At 44.4% G+C, this 16,534-nt stretch overlaps 1 protein-coding gene across 4 annotated transcripts in view; it reads right to left on the minus strand.

Moving 5' to 3' along the window:
- LOC129811501 (estrogen-related receptor gamma) overlaps nucleotides 1–16,534 on the minus strand; it is a 302,840-nt gene that overhangs the window by 138,856 nt on the left and 147,450 nt on the right. For all 4 annotated transcript variants that reach the window (XM_055862862.1, XM_055862861.1, XM_055862860.1 and 1 more), the window contains exon 2: nucleotides 8,013–8,144. In XM_055862862.1, coding sequence (XP_055718837.1) covers nucleotides 8,013–8,143 — 131 coding nt within the window. In that variant the 5' untranslated portion in view covers nucleotide 8,144. The remainder of the gene's footprint in view (nucleotides 1–8,012; nucleotides 8,145–16,534) is intronic.

The following is a 16,534-nucleotide window of genomic DNA, read 5'->3' on the forward strand; positions in this document are numbered from 1 at the left end:
GTCAATACCCAGTCAATACCCAGTCAATATCCAGTCAATACCCAGTCAATATCCAGTCAATATCCAGTCACACCCAGTCAATACCCAGTCAATACCCAGTCAATACCCAGTCAATACCCAGTCAATATCCAGTCAATATCCAATCAATATCCAGTCAATACCCATTCAATACCCAGTCAATACCCAGTCAATACCCAGTCAATACCCAGTCAATACCCAGTCAATATCCAGTCAATATCCAGTCACACCCAGTCAATACCCAGTCAATATCCAGTCACACCCAGTCAATACCCAGTCAATATCCAGTCAATACCCAGTCAATACCCAGTCAATACCCAGTCAATACCCAGTCAATACCCAGTCAATACCCAGTCAATACCCAGTCAATACCCAGTCAATACCCAGCCAATACCCAGTCAATACCCAGTCAATACCCAGTCAATATCCAGTCAATATCCAGTCAATATCCAGTCAATACCCAGTCAATACCCAGTCAATACCCAGTCAATACCCAGTCAATATCCAGTCAATACCCAGTCAATACCCAGTCAATACCCAGTCAATACCCAGTCAATATCCAGTCACACCCAGTCAATATCCAGTCAATACCCAGTCACACCCAGTCACACCCAGTCAATACCCAGTCAATACCCAGTCAATATCCAGTCACACCCAGTCAATATCCAGTCAATACCCAGTCAATACCCAGTCACACCCAGTCACACCCAGTCAATACCCAGTCAATACCCAGTCAATACCCAGTCAATACCCAGTCAATATCCAGTCAATACCCACACTTAGGCGTATTCAGTCAGGCACAATATCTACTGTACACAAGGCATTATATAAAGCAGGTTAAATACCCCAGAGGGAACATGCCAGAGGGAACATGCCAGGGGAAACATGCCAGGGGGAACATGCCAGAGGGAACATGCCAGAGGGAACATGCCAGAGGGAACATGCCAGAGGGAACATGCCAGGGGAAACATGCCAGGGGGAACATGCCAGGGGGAACATGCCAGGGGGAACATGCCAGAGAGAACATGCCAGGGGAACATGCCAGAGGGAACATGCCAGAGGGAACATGCCAGGGGGAACATGCCAGAGGGAACATGCCAGGGGGAACATGCCAGGGGGAACATGCCAGAGGGAACATGCCAGGCAAGACATGTTGTGAGAAATGTCCGGGTAGCAAAGATGTTTAGCCATGGCTCTGCCTGAAACACAAGGCCCAAGGGATAGGGAAAGTAGCAAGGTTCACACACACACACACACACACACACACACACACACACACACACACACACACACACACACACACACACACACACACACACACACACACACACACACACACACACACACACACACACACACACACACACACACACACACACACACACACACACACACAGAACGAGCTATGTTTAAACATGAAACAAAACGGTTCGCTTACACTCCTAAAAATATACAGAGTTGACAATGAAGGGCCTGATCGGTACCATGACCAGTCACTCATTCATGTGACAGTGACACACCTTTACAGGAGTGCTCATGAAGACACAGGAAATTAAGTCACAAAGATATTTTAAAGTATCTCTAATTAGAGGAGTGAAGAGAACGATCAGATCCATGAACTGGATAATATTTATAAATGAAAACGTTTCTGTACTCGCCACAGAATGTTAATTTTGTACATTTCTTGATTTCAGAACTCACACACAATTCTAATCAACTCCCAAACCATGCAAAAGCACAGAATATTTTATTTTTTAACTAAAATATAAATACACCCACACACATAAACATACACACAAACACTGAGGCCCTATCAGTGTGGGAGGCGTGTGTGTAGCGTGGTGGGCTAACTTCTGGCTGTATTTTACAGCAGGCAGTAAATCCAGCTAAAAGTCAGTGACTCATGATGCCAATGATGATCTGCATACATCTACATGTAATCTACCAACCACTAACACCGTATATCTACATGTAATCTACCAACCACTAACACCGTACATCTACATTTAATCTACCAAGCACTAACACCGTACATCTACATGTAATCTACCAACCACTAACACCGTACATCTACATGTAATCTACCAACCACTAACACCGTACATCTACATGTAATCTACCAACCACTAACACCGTACATCTACATGTAATCTACCAACCACTAACACCGTACATCTACATTTAATCTGCCAACCACTAACACCGTACATCTACATTTAATCTGCCAACCACCGTACATCTACATTTAATCTGCCAACCACTAACACCGTACATCTACATTTAATCTACCCAACACTAACACCGTACATCTACATTTAATCTGCCAACCACTAACACCGTACATCTACATTTAATCTACCCAACACTAACACCGTACATCTACATTTAATCTGCCAACCACTAACACCGTACATCTACATTTAATCTACCCAACACTAACACCGTACATCTACATTTAATCTGCCAACCACCGTACATTTACATTTAATCTGCCAAACACTAACACCCTACATCTACATTTAATCTGCCAACCACCGTACATCTACATTTAATCTACCAACCACTAACACCGTACATCTACATTTAATCTACCCAACACTAACACCATACATCTACATTTAATCTGCCAACCACCGTACATTTACATTTAATCTGCCAACCACTAACACCGTACATCTACATTTAATCTGCCAACCACTAACACCGTACATCTACATTTAATCTGCCAACCACTAACACCGTACATCTACATTTAATCTGCCAAGCACTAACACCCTACATCTACATTTAATCTACCAAGCACTAACACCATACATCTACATTTAATCTACCTAACACCATACATCTACATTTAATCTGCCAAGCACTAACAAAGGAACATCTACATTTAATCTGCCAACCACTAACACCCTACATCTACATTTAATCTACCAACCACTAACACCCTACATCTACATTTAATCTGCCAACCACTAACACCGTACATCTGGAGGACAAGCACCTCCTATCACCCCCATCCCAGTCACACACACACACACACACACACACACACACACACACACACACACACACACACACACACACACACACACACACACACACACACACACACACACACACACACACACACACACACGCTGTCACACACAAAAACATGCTGGAAAGCATGCAGTCACACACATTTGAGTTAAAATCTGTATTAATATCTTGACTTCTACCTCTATACTCAATCTACCCACGTCTTTCATCCCTCCCTCTTTCACCTCTTTCCCTTCCTCTCTCTCTCTCTGATCCGTCACTTCATATTGTGTGGCAGTTTGAATAATTCAGGCATCCGGCTGACCGACCCAGAGTGTCCTGAGCTTGGCAGAGCTTTCCTCTCTACCTCTACCTCTTTCCCCTCTCTCTACCTCTATCCTCTATCCCCCTCTCTTTACCTCTTTCCCCTCTCTCTACCTCTATCCTCTATCCCCCTCTCTTTACCTCTTTCCCCTCTCTCTACCTCTATCCTCTATCCCCCTCTCTTTACCTCTATCCCCTTCTCTTTACCTCTATCCCATTCTCTCTACCTCTCCCCCTCTCTGTACCCTCTATCCCCCTCTCTCTACCTCTTTCCTCTCTCTCTACCTCTATCCTCTCTCTACCTCTCTCTACCTCTATCCCCCTCTCGCTACCTCTATCCCCCTCTCGCTACCTCTATCCCCCTCTCTCTACCTCTAACCCCCATTCTCTACCTCTATCCCCCTCTCTCTACCTCTATCCCCCATTCTCTACCTCTATCCCCCTCTCTCTATCTCTATCCCCCTCTCTCTACCTCTATCCCCCTCACTCTAACTCTATCCCCCTCACTCTACCTCTAACCCCCTACCTCTATCCCCCTCGCTCTACCTCTAACCCCCTCTCTCTACCTCTATCCCCCTCTCGCTACCTCTATCCCCCTTCTCTCTACCTCTATCCCCCTCTCTCTAGCTCTATCCCGTTCTCTCTATCTCTATCCCCCTTTCTCTACCTCTATCCCCCTCTCTACCTCTAACCCCCTTCTCTCTAGCTCTATCCCCCTCTCTCTATCTCTAACCCCCTCTCTCTACCTCTATCCCCTCTCTCTACCTCTATCCCCCTCTCTCTAGCTCTATCCCCCTCGCTCTACCTCTAACCTCCTCTCTCTATCTCTATCCCTCTGTCTCTATCTCTATCCCCCTCTCTCTACCTCTATCCCCCTCTCTCTAGCTCTATCCCCATCTCTCTATCTTTAACCCCCTCTCTCTACCTCTAACCCACTCTCTCTACCTCTATCCCCCTCTCTCTACCTCTATCCCCCTCTCTCTATCTCTATCCCCCTCTCTCTACCTCTATCCCCCTCTCTCTACCTCTATCCCCCTCTCTCTATTCCCCTCTCTCTACCTCTAACCCCTCTCTCTACCTCTATCCCCCTCTCTCTATCTCTATCCCCCTCTCTCTATCTCTATCCCCCTCTCTCTACCTCTATCCCCCTCTCTCTACCTCTAACCCCCTTCTCTCTATCTCTAACCCCCTCTCGCCACCTCTATCCCCCTCTCTCTAGCTCTATCCCCCTCTCTCTATCTCTATCCCCCTCTCTCTATCTCTATCCCCCTCTCTCTATCTCAATCCCCCTTCTCTCTACCTCTAACCCCCTTCTCTCTATCTCTAACCCCCTCTCGCCACCTCTATCCTCTATCCCCCTCTCTCTCTCTCTATCCCCTCTTGTCTATCTGTTTCTCTTCTGTATCAGTCTCTGCTCCACCTCTCTATACAAACCCAATACCCCTTTTTCATTTTACCTCTTTCTACGTTCTTTCTCCTCTTTTTTTCACTGTTACACACTATTTCTCTGTCTTGACTACTCTCCTTATCTCTCAGTCTCCCTCCCTCTTTCTACATGGTCACTGACATGTTCATTGAAGCAGTCAGACACAGCATCAAAGGAAACAGGCCCAAACAGTAACCCTAACCACATTATAAACACAACCACAATTCAACACATTTTAAATACACCCACAGCCAATTACTAAACACTAAAACAAACCCCAAATAACAAATATACCACCACTGCTGAAACAACACAGAGACGCTTTTAATGAACCTTCAGACGTAAGCCAAAGCAAAGCATTTAAAATCATCACAATGGTGAACAAGCAACAAACATGTTTTCAGATGCTCACTGCCACCAGGGAAACAAAACAACACAATAACAAAGTAACCACTTGTAATACCCTTGTTAGAACCAAGTATAGTGTGTATTTGTTATAATTGTTTGGTATTAGATTTAAAAGGTGATTGAATGCTCCTGAATTGTTATGTCATTAATGCATTTCTTTTGAAGGAATATTTCTTTAAAGTACAAGTGGAATAGGTTGGTTTACTTTTATGTTTTGACCAATAAGGTAGCTTGTTAAGCTGAGGCCAATGGGAGAGTTGACCTGGTTAACAGGAGGCCTGGGAAAGAGACGTTGAAGAAAGAGGGAGAGACGTTGAAGAAAGAGGGAGAGACGTTGAAGAAAGAGGGAGAGACGTTGAAGAAAGAGGGAGAGACGTTGAAGAAAGAGGGAGAGACGTTGAAGAAAGAGAGAGAGACGTTGAAGAAAGAGGGAGAGACGTTGAAGAAAAAGGGAGGGACGTTGAAGAAAGAGGGAGAGACGTTGAAGAAAAAGGGAGGGACGTTGAAGAAAGAGGGAGAGACGTTGAGGAAAGAGGGAGAGACGTTGAAGAAAGAGGGAGAGACGTTGAAGAAAAAGGGAGGGACGTTGAAGAAAGAGGGAGAGACGTTGAAGAAAGAGGGAGAGACGTTGAAGAAAGAGGGAGGGACGTTGAAGAAAGAGGGAGGGACGTTGAAGAAAGAGGGAGAGACGTTGAAGAAAAAGGGAGGGACGTTGAAGAAAGAGGGAGGGACGTTGAAGAAAGAGGGAGAGACGTTGAAGAAAAAGGGAGGGACGTTGAAGAAAGAGGGAGGGACGTTGAAGAAAGAGGGAGAGACGTTGAAGAAAGAGGGAGGGACGTTGAAGAAAGAGGGAGGGACGTTGAAGAAAGAGGGAGAGACGTTGAGGAAAGAGGGAGAGACGTTGAAGAAAGAGGGAGAGACGTTGAAGAAAGAGGGAGAGACGTTGAAGAAAGAGTGAGAGACGTTGAAGAAAGAGGGAGAGACGTTGAAGAAAGAGGGAGAGACGTTGAAGAAAGAGGGAGAGACGTTGAAGAAAGAGGGAGGGACGTTGAAGAAAAAGGGAGGGACGTTGAAGAAAGAGGGAGAGACGTTGAAGAAAGAGGGAGAGACGTTGAAGAAAGAGGGAGAGACGTTGAAGAAAGAGGGAGAGACGTTGAAGAAAGAAACTATAAAAGAAGACGATAAAAGTTCAACAAAACCCAAATCTACTGAGTTTTGAAGGGAAATATTGATTTTATTTTAGAAGAGAGTTATTATTATTTTGTTAAGAAAGACTTAGTAGAGATTGAAGCTACCGTTTCATCGTGGAGGTATTTGACAGCTTGAGGTTAGCCAAGCGTCATGCGAGAACTGGAGAGAATTGCTTGTGGAAGATTAATGAGTTCATGTTACCATGGGATATCTGTTGCTGCTAAGGAGTACTGTCTGCATTGATACTGTGCATCTTGTGAGGACACCTGCATGGAACTGCTATACTTCGCTGAGGAAATATCTACGAGTAGTGAGTAACCACAACGGGTTTGGGACTTTATGTGTGTCGTCATTTCTTGGGGGGGAGCTCCAACGCGCACCAATGGGTTTAACCAAGCTTGCAATTCATTTGGACATGTGTTGTGAAAAATCATAGGGGGTTTATTATTTCTTTCTTTTGATGTGGTACATTGAAAATGTGATAATATACATCTTGAACCATATGTCTGTTGCGTTGGTGGAGTCATTTACTGTTTCAGTTTCATTTAATGCATGGGGAAGCATATCCTTATATAATTACAAAAATCTATAATCATTCTATCTGAAGTTGTAACGTCCTGACCAGAGTTCTTATGTGTTTTGCTTGTTTAGTGTTGGTCAGGACGTGAGCTGGGTGGGAATTCTATGTTGTGTGTCTAGTTCGTCTGTTTCTGTGTCCAGCCTAATATGGTTCTCAATCAGAGGCAGCTGTCAATCGTTGTCCCTGATTGAGAATCATATATAGGTGGCTTGTTTTGTGTTGGGGATTGTGGGTGGTTGTTTCCTGTCTCTGTGTTTGTGTTCAGCACCAGACAGGTCTGTTATCGGTTTGCCACATTTTGTTATTTTGTTATTTGTTAAGTGTTCACTGTTTATTAGTGTTATTAAACATGTTGAGCACTGGCTACGCTGCGTGTTGGTCCGATCCCTGCTACACTCTCTCTTCTAGTGAAGAGAGGGAAGGCTGCCGTAACAGAAGTGAATCCCCTAGTTTGTCATCATCCTAGATAGTTTACAATAGGGATTCTTATTGGAGATGTCCTTCTCACCTAATATCCCATGCTGTTAAGATATTCTAAGTAAAGTAATATCGTGAAAGTCACATTTGAGCCTGGTGAGAGGGTTACACACTAAACAGCAGCCAGCCCAGTAACCCTTGTACACAACAACTAGCTAGCTAGCCATTAAAGTGTCAACACAACTTAGCGTCATGTACTGTGTGTACTCCGACTAACCTGCTCACAGACCTGGGGAGCATTCAGGTGGGGGAAAGGTACTGAACATTATAAAAACATTCTACAACGGTGTTCCCTTCTGAACGCAGCCCATACCCTTTATCACTGTAATCTAAACCTACAGAAGGATTATAGTAGTAGTGGGAGCTGTACAGCACACTGGATGAATGGTCAATTATGGAGGAGACAAAGACGTAGACATCACACACACACACCCACACACTAACAAAAACAACACATTTTATCTTCACAACCTACGACATTGAGACATGGAAAAGACAACAGTACTTTGAATTGGCTTTTGATGTAGTGTGTGTGTGTGTGTGTGTGTGTGAGGATGTTTCCTCTCTTACCTTGGGTTATAAAGTGCATGTGCGTCACGCATGTGAGTGGCGTCGAGGTCGTACGTCTGTTGCATTCTCCAGGCGCTGCCACATTTGCCGTACTTATCTTCGCTATTAACCTGGGCCTTTGATAAGTTCATTCTACAACACAGAGAATCACAAGGAACAGGGGGTCAGAAAGGAGCAGCAGTCTGGGAGGAGAACACAGAGACAGTAGGACTGACACCTCAGACAGGGAACAGGGGGTCAGAAAGGAGCAGCAGTCTCGGAGGAGAACACAGAGACAGTAGGACTGACACCTCAGACAGGGAACAGGGGGTCAGATAGGAGCAGCAGTCTGGGGAGGAGAACACAGAGACAGTAGGACTGACACCTCAGACAGGGAACAGGGGGTCAGAAAGGAGCAGCAGTCTGGGAGGAGAACACAGAGACAGTAGGACTGACACCTCAGACAGGGAACAGGGGTCAGATAGGAGCAGCAGTCTGGGGAGGAGAACAAAGAGACAGTAGGACTGACACCTCAGACAGGGAACAGGGGGTCAGAAAGGCCCAGCAGTCTCGGAGGAGAACACAGAGACAGTAGGACTGACACTTTAGTTCAACAGACAGTTAGCCTGTACATATTGAGCGTATTATCAAATAGGAAGCCTGGAGAACACATAGAGTTAACCTGTACCACAGCACATGTAAAAACACTTGTTTCAAAGTGGATGTAAGTTCAGCATGAGGGGCATATTTCAGCAATGTATTTCACTACATTGGTTATTGATAGATGATTGCTACTTTTCCATATTAACGATGTACGGTAGATGTAGCACAGCCATTTAGGAAATTATATTTGTAATGCCCCTAACTGTACATACTAAATGATGGTCAGACAGGACACCTGAGTACAATGGAACAGGTTTACTGACGCTACCTTAGACAGACTAGAGACTCAGAATATTACAGACAGACAGAGACAGACAGGACTTGTATATACAGTATGCACATCATGGGGCCTATATGAGACAACAACAGAGAGTGCTTACGAACACTTTTTATGGCCTTGAGCTATGGTAACGTTTACCGACATCTGTGACAGGCCGCATGCACAGCAGAGGTCGTTCATGGTAAATGTTTAACGGCTGCATTTACCGGACAGTGTTACTTAGGAGAGGGGTGTGTGTGACATTAATAGAAGCCTTCCTGGACAGTTATAATACGCTATGGGTATTATTGGTCTTGGGATAAAAAGTAAGGAAAGGGGATGGACTGTTAGCTGTCAATCAAATACCACCTCTGCATCAGGGGAGGAGCTGTCTCCAGGGTGATAAGGTAACCCCCGGCAATGGAATCAGAATCATCGTCTGAAAATGTAAAAAAATATATTTTTTTAAAGTGCAGAAAAGTACGGACAGTCCAGACAGTTTGACGTCACTGAGAGGAAACTGTGTGTGTGTGTGTGTGTGTGTGTGTGTGTGTGTGTGTGTGTGTGTGTGTGTGTGTGTGTGTGTGTGTGTGTGTGTGTGTGTGTGTGTGTGTGTGTGTGTGTGTGTGTGTGTGTGTAAGGAAATTGCCAGGTGCCCTACATTAAAAGAGAACACCAGGGGAAAGATCCCTAGACTAATAATAAGAATATCTTTATATTAGAACGTGAACAAATAGAGGGTCAAATTTAGACATTCCACTACGAAAGAAATGTCTTAAAACTCACTCTTAAAATAGATAGAGCTAAAATCACTGTAATTGAAAATAAAAAACACTAATCTAAATGTGGGCAGCAAATCTGTAAATAGTGTATAAAAGGATCATGGTAATACCTTCACTCTCTGTTTTCTCTCCAGGTTAATCTTTTTCCTTCTTTCTTTCATTCTGTCTATTCAGCCTAATAAAAATATGTTTTATATTATAATACACATATATTATAATAATTGTTAATTTGGATATGAGAACAAATCATTTTAGAGAAAGAATGTGATAATCTAATAGTCCCTTAATGTTTGTGTAATACATTGTGTCTGTTGTTATCTCTATGTGTGTATCAGTACATACGTCAGAACATGGACCTCACATACTGATAAACACATGTTTACCACACAAACACAGACACACTGGAACACTGTCTGTGTGTGTTTGTGTGTGTGTGTGTGTGTGTGTGTGTGTGTGTGTGTGTGTGTGTGTGTGTGTGTGTGTGTGTGCGTGCGTGCGTGCGTGCGTGTGTGTGTGTGTGTGTAAATCCATGCCTGCATGCATATATGTATGCGTGTGTCCGTGTGTACAAGCCTATACGTGTGTGCATGTGTGTGTGTGTGTGTGTGTGTGTGTGTGTGTGTGTGTGTGTGTGTGTGTGTGTGTGTGTGTGTGTGTGTGTGTGTGTGTGTGTGTGTGTGTGTGTGTGTGTGTGTGTGTGTGTGGCTGGCCAGGCCGGCAGGCTATGGTAAAGTAGAAAAAGGCCTGTGCGTGTAATGTGTTGCCTTTAGTTCCAGGTGAGTGAACAGGATGAATCGATACGGTTCTGCAGACACGGCCGGCTCCAACACACAGCCATGGACAAGCCCCTGCTCGGCCCTGCTCGCCCCTGCTCGGCCCTGCTCGGCCCTGCTCAGCGTTCTATCTACTGTAGGGGCTCAACTCAATACAGCGCCTGCCGCGCGCTACGTATTCACTTACATTAGCAAAAATGCTAAAACACCAACGTCGCGCAGCGGGATTAGCACACCATTGCTTTATTACATTACCCTTTGTGGTGTGATAATCGGATTGAGTTTTAAACCTTACCTTCATAAAATATAAAATGTTATTTGGGGAGAAAGACCATTACTTTGGAGAGGGTTTAGTCTACAATATATAGAGCACAGCAGCAGAGTTAGGAGACACACTGCTTATCTTGTACTTTTAGGAGGACAATTAGGAGACATTTAGGAAGACATTTTAGGAATTTAGGAGACTTGCCTAGTTCAACTTTTTGTTTTAAATCACACAAAAACCGCTGCATTATTTTATACTAAATATATTTTTATTTTAAGAAAAATTTCAGGTAAAGAAAATATATATTAATAATAAATGTTACTGAAAACAAATTAACTTAAATACTTATGGTCTCAAATCAAAGCCTAAAATCAAATATTACTTTCAGTTAGCAGCCTGCAAAGCAAAATACAGTCTAATTAAATTAAAAAAATTGCAACATACACAAATGTACACACAATACAATAACACTTCACGATGCGCACAAGTTAACATTAAACTACTAATTAGTACAAATATCTCTCCCACGTAACAACAACTTAATAACTGAGAGAGTTGACCATTGTTGCAGCTTACCTTCCTTTATTGATACATAGTGTGTGAGGGTCTCTGAATAGCAGATGCTGTGAGGGTCTCTGAATAGCAGATGCTGTGAGGGTCTCTGAATAGCAGATGCTGTGAAACACAGGGCCCAGTGAAGACACACCTGACCCCTATAAATACAACACTACCATACCACCAGAGCGACAGACACACCTGACCCCTATACATACAACACTACCATAGCACCAGAGAGACAGACACACCTGACCCCTATACATACAACACTACCATAGCACCAGAGAGACAGACACACCTGACCCCTATACATACAACACTACCATACCACCAGAGAGACAGACACACCTGACCCCTATACATACAACACTACCATACCACCAGACAGACAGACACACCTGACCCCTATACATACAACACTACCATACCACCAGAGAGACAGACAGAGCAAGAGAGAGAGTAGACCATGTTGACACTGGTCTACTACCATTGCTTTAATGTATTGTTGTTCTGGTTAATATTGTTGTTGTAGTTGTTGTTAATGGTAATCCCATGTCCACTACTACTATTATTATTGCTGTTGGTCCCAGCATTTTTTTTTCATTTTTCTATATGTATACTTTGACAATGTAAGTAATAATGAACTTACCATGTCAATATAGTCAATTGAATTGAATTGAATTGAATTGAATTGAATTGAGAGAGAGAGTGCGAGAGAGAGCGAGAGTGAGAGAAAACGCGACTGCCATCTCAGCACTCTCAGAGTCCAGAGAGAGGAGAGGAGGAGCGGAAGACAACAAAAGTATGTGATAAAATGGAGGGCTGGAAGAAGGAGATGTGTGTACACTCAGGAGGAGTATGTCAGGGACTAACCAAGTCTAGACCCAGGCTGTAGAAACCAACATTAACAAGATAGGTCGGCTTACAGTGATACAGAACAAGCATCACGCAGTACTTGGAGAATTGGAGAAAAGAGTCAGAATGTTTATACATTAACATATAATGTCTTGTTGTAATATTTCCTACTTCTAAAAATAAAACCCAAACTTGTCAGAATAAATCTCTGCTTCAAAACTATAATTTCACAATGACAAATAATGGACTGATGTTGTATGTAAAGGAATGTACAGTATTTAAAAGGAAAAGGGATTGGATAGGAGAAGAGGAGAGAAGAGAGAGAGAAACTGAGGGGGACAGAGAGAAGAGAAGAGAGAGAGGACTGAGGGGGACAGAGAGAAGAGAAGAGAGAGAGGAACTGAGGGGGACAGAGAGAAGAGAAGAGAGAGAGGAACTGAGGGGGACAGAGAGAAGAGAGAGGAACTGAGGGGGATAGAGAGAAGAGAAGCGAGAGAGGAACTGAGGGGGACAGAGAGAAGAGAGAGGAACTGAGGGGGACAGAGAGAAGAGAAGAGAGAGAGGAACTGAGGGGGACAGAGAGAAGAGAAGAGAGAGAGGAACTGAGGGGGACAGAGAGAAGAGAGAGAGGAACTGAGGGGGACAGAGAGAAGAGAAGAAAGAGAGGAACTGAGGGGGACAGAGAGAAGAGAAGAGAGGGAGGAACTGAGGGGGACAGAGAGAAGAGAAGAGAGAGAGGAACTGAGGGGGACAGAGAGAAGAGAAGAAAGAGAGGAACTGAGGGGGACAGAGAGAAGAGAAGAGAGAGAGGAACTGAGGGGGACAGAGAGAAGAGAAGAAAGAGAGGAACTGAGGGGGACAGAGAGACAGAGAGAAGAGAAGAGAGAGAGGAACTGAGGGGGACAGAGATAAGAGAAGAGAGAGAGGAACTGAGGGGGGTAGAGAAAAGAGAAGAGAGAGAGGAACTGAGGGGCATCTGTGAGAAAACATTAACCTATAGGGTTCTACATGAACCTATTTCACACTCCTGTCAGAAGGTGTAAGGAGCACACACACTCGCGCGCGCACGCACACACACACACACACACACACACACACACACACACACACACACACACACACACACACACACACACACACACACACACACACACACACACACACACACACACACACACACACACACACACACACACACACACACACACACACACACATACACGGATTAGCACACAGGACATTGAGCAAAATTACGCCAAGTACCTGTGTGTGTGTGTGTGTCCATGCCTTGCTGATGCTTAGTTACTCACTCAAGTGTTGCTAGTCCATCTGTGAATGGAAGGCCCGTGACTGTGCATGTGTGCACGCACGTGCATGCGTGTGTGTATGTATGTGTGTGTGTGTGATGGTGAAGCTGTGATTGATGAGACAGGTGCCATTCTTCCTAATGCAGAAGCAGGAGCCCCGAGGAGCACAAATGCCACCACCACCGGCCTCCCGCTGTCCCTCCTCCCCTCTGCCCCGAAACACCCAGAGGAAAGTAGTGACTCACCCAGAGGAAGTAGTGACTCACCCAGAGGAAAGTAGTGACTCACCCAGAGGAGAGTAGTGACTCACCCAGAGGAGAGTAGTGACTCACCCAGAGGAAGTAGTTTGTTTTAAATCACACAAAAACCGCTGCATTATTTTATACTAAATATATTTTTATTTTAAGAAAAATTTCAGGTAAAGAAAATATATATTAATAATAAATGTTACTGAAAACAAATTAACTTAAATACTTATGGTCTCAAATCAAAGCCTAAAATCAAATATTACTTTCAGTTAGCAGCCTGCAAAGCAAAATACAGTCTAATTAAATTAAAAAAATTGCAACATACACAAATGTACACACAATACAATAACACTTCACGATGCGCACAAGTTAACATTAAACTACTAATTAGTACAAATATCTCTCCCACGTAACAACAACTTAATAACTGAGAGAGTTGACCATTGTTGCAGCTTACCTTCCTTTATTGATACATAGTGTGTGAGGGTCTCTGAATAGCAGATGCTGTGAGGGTCTCTGAATAGCAGATGCTGTGAGGGTCTCTGAATAGCAGATGCTGTGAAACACAGGGCCCAGTGAAGACACACCTGACCCCTATAAATACAACACTACCATACCACCAGAGCGACAGACACACCTGACCCCTATACATACAACACTACCATAGCACCAGAGAGACAGACACACCTGACCCCTATACATACAACACTACCATAGCACCAGAGAGACAGACACACCTGACCCCTATACATACAACACTACCATACCACCAGAGAGACAGACACACCTGACCCCTATACATACAACACTACCATACCACCAGACAGACAGACACACCTGACCCCTATACATACAACACTACCATACCACCAGAGAGACAGACAGAGCAAGAGAGAGAGTAGACCATGTTGACACTGGTCTACTACCATTGCTTTAATGTATTGTTGTTCTGGTTAATATTGTTGTTGTAGTTGTTGTTAATGGTAATCCCATGTCCACTACTACTATTATTATTGCTGTTGGTCCCAGCATTTTTTTTTCATTTTTCTATATGTATACTTTGACAATGTAAGTAATAATGAACTTACCATGTCAATATAGTCAATTGAATTGAATTGAATTGAATTGAATTGAATTGAGAGAGAGAGTGCGAGAGAGAGCGAGAGTGAGAGAAAACGCGACTGCCATCTCAGCACTCTCAGAGTCCAGAGAGAGGAGAGGAGGAGCGGAAGACAACAAAAGTATGTGATAAAATGGAGGGCTGGAAGAAGGAGATGTGTGTACACTCAGGAGGAGTATGTCAGGGACTAACCAAGTCTAGACCCAGGCTGTAGAAACCAACATTAACAAGATAGGTCGGCTTACAGTGATACAGAACAAGCATCACGCAGTACTTGGAGAATTGGAGAAAAGAGTCAGAATGTTTATACATTAACATATAATGTCTTGTTGTAATATTTCCTACTTCTAAAAATAAAACCCAAACTTGTCAGAATAAATCTCTGCTTCAAAACTATAATTTCACAATGACAAATAATGGACTGATGTTGTATGTAAAGGAATGTACAGTATTTAAAAGGAAAAGGGATTGGATAGGAGAAGAGGAGAGAAGAGAGAGAGAAACTGAGGGGGACAGAGAGAAGAGAAGAGAGAGAGGACTGAGGGGGACAGAGAGAAGAGAAGAGAGAGAGGAACTGAGGGGGACAGAGAGAAGAGAAGAGAGAGAGGAACTGAGGGGGACAGAGAGAAGAGAGAGGAACTGAGGGGGATAGAGAGAAGAGAAGCGAGAGAGGAACTGAGGGGGACAGAGAGAAGAGAGAGGAACTGAGGGGGACAGAGAGAAGAGAAGAGAGAGAGGAACTGAGGGGGACAGAGAGAAGAGAAGAGAGAGAGGAACTGAGGGGGACAGAGAGAAGAGAGAGAGGAACTGAGGGGGACAGAGAGAAGAGAAGAAAGAGAGGAACTGAGGGGGACAGAGAGAAGAGAAGAGAGGGAGGAACTGAGGGGGACAGAGAGAAGAGAAGAGAGAGAGGAACTGAGGGGGACAGAGAGAAGAGAAGAAAGAGAGGAACTGAGGGGGACAGAGAGAAGAGAAGAGAGAGAGGAACTGAGGGGGACAGAGAGAAGAGAAGAAAGAGAGGAACTGAGGGGGACAGAGAGACAGAGAGAAGAGAAGAGCGAGAGGAACTGAGGGGGACAGAGATAAGAGAAGAGAGAGAGGAACTGAGGGGGGTAGAGAAAAGAGAAGAGAGAGAGGAACTGAGGGGCATCTGTGAGAAAACATTAACCTATAGGGTTCTACATGAACCTATTTCACACTCCTGTCAGAAGGTGTAAGGAGCACACACACTCGCGCGCGCACGCACACACACACACACACACACACACACACACACACACACACACACACACACACACACACACACACACACACACACACACACACACACACACACACACACACACACACACACACACACACACACACACACACACACACACACACACACACACACATACACGGATTAGCACACAGGACATTGAGCAAAATTACGCCAAGTACCTGTGTGTGTGTGTGTGTCCATGCCTTGCTGATGCTTAGTTACTCACTCAAGTGTTGCTAGTCCATCTGTGAATGGAAGGCCCGTGACTGTGCATGTGTGCACGCACGTGCATGCGTGTGTGTATGTATGTGTGTGTGTGTGATGGTGAAGCTGTGATTGATGAGACAGGTGCCATTCTTCCTAATGCAGAAGCAGGAGCCCCGAGGAGCACAAATGCCACCACCACCGGCCTCCCGCTGTCCCTCCTCCCCTCTGCCCCGAAACACCCA

This window comes from Salvelinus fontinalis, chromosome 15 (genome assembly GCF_029448725.1).
Source record: "Salvelinus fontinalis isolate EN_2023a chromosome 15, ASM2944872v1, whole genome shotgun sequence".
Classification (NCBI taxonomy): domain Eukaryota; kingdom Metazoa; phylum Chordata; class Actinopteri; order Salmoniformes; family Salmonidae; genus Salvelinus; species Salvelinus fontinalis.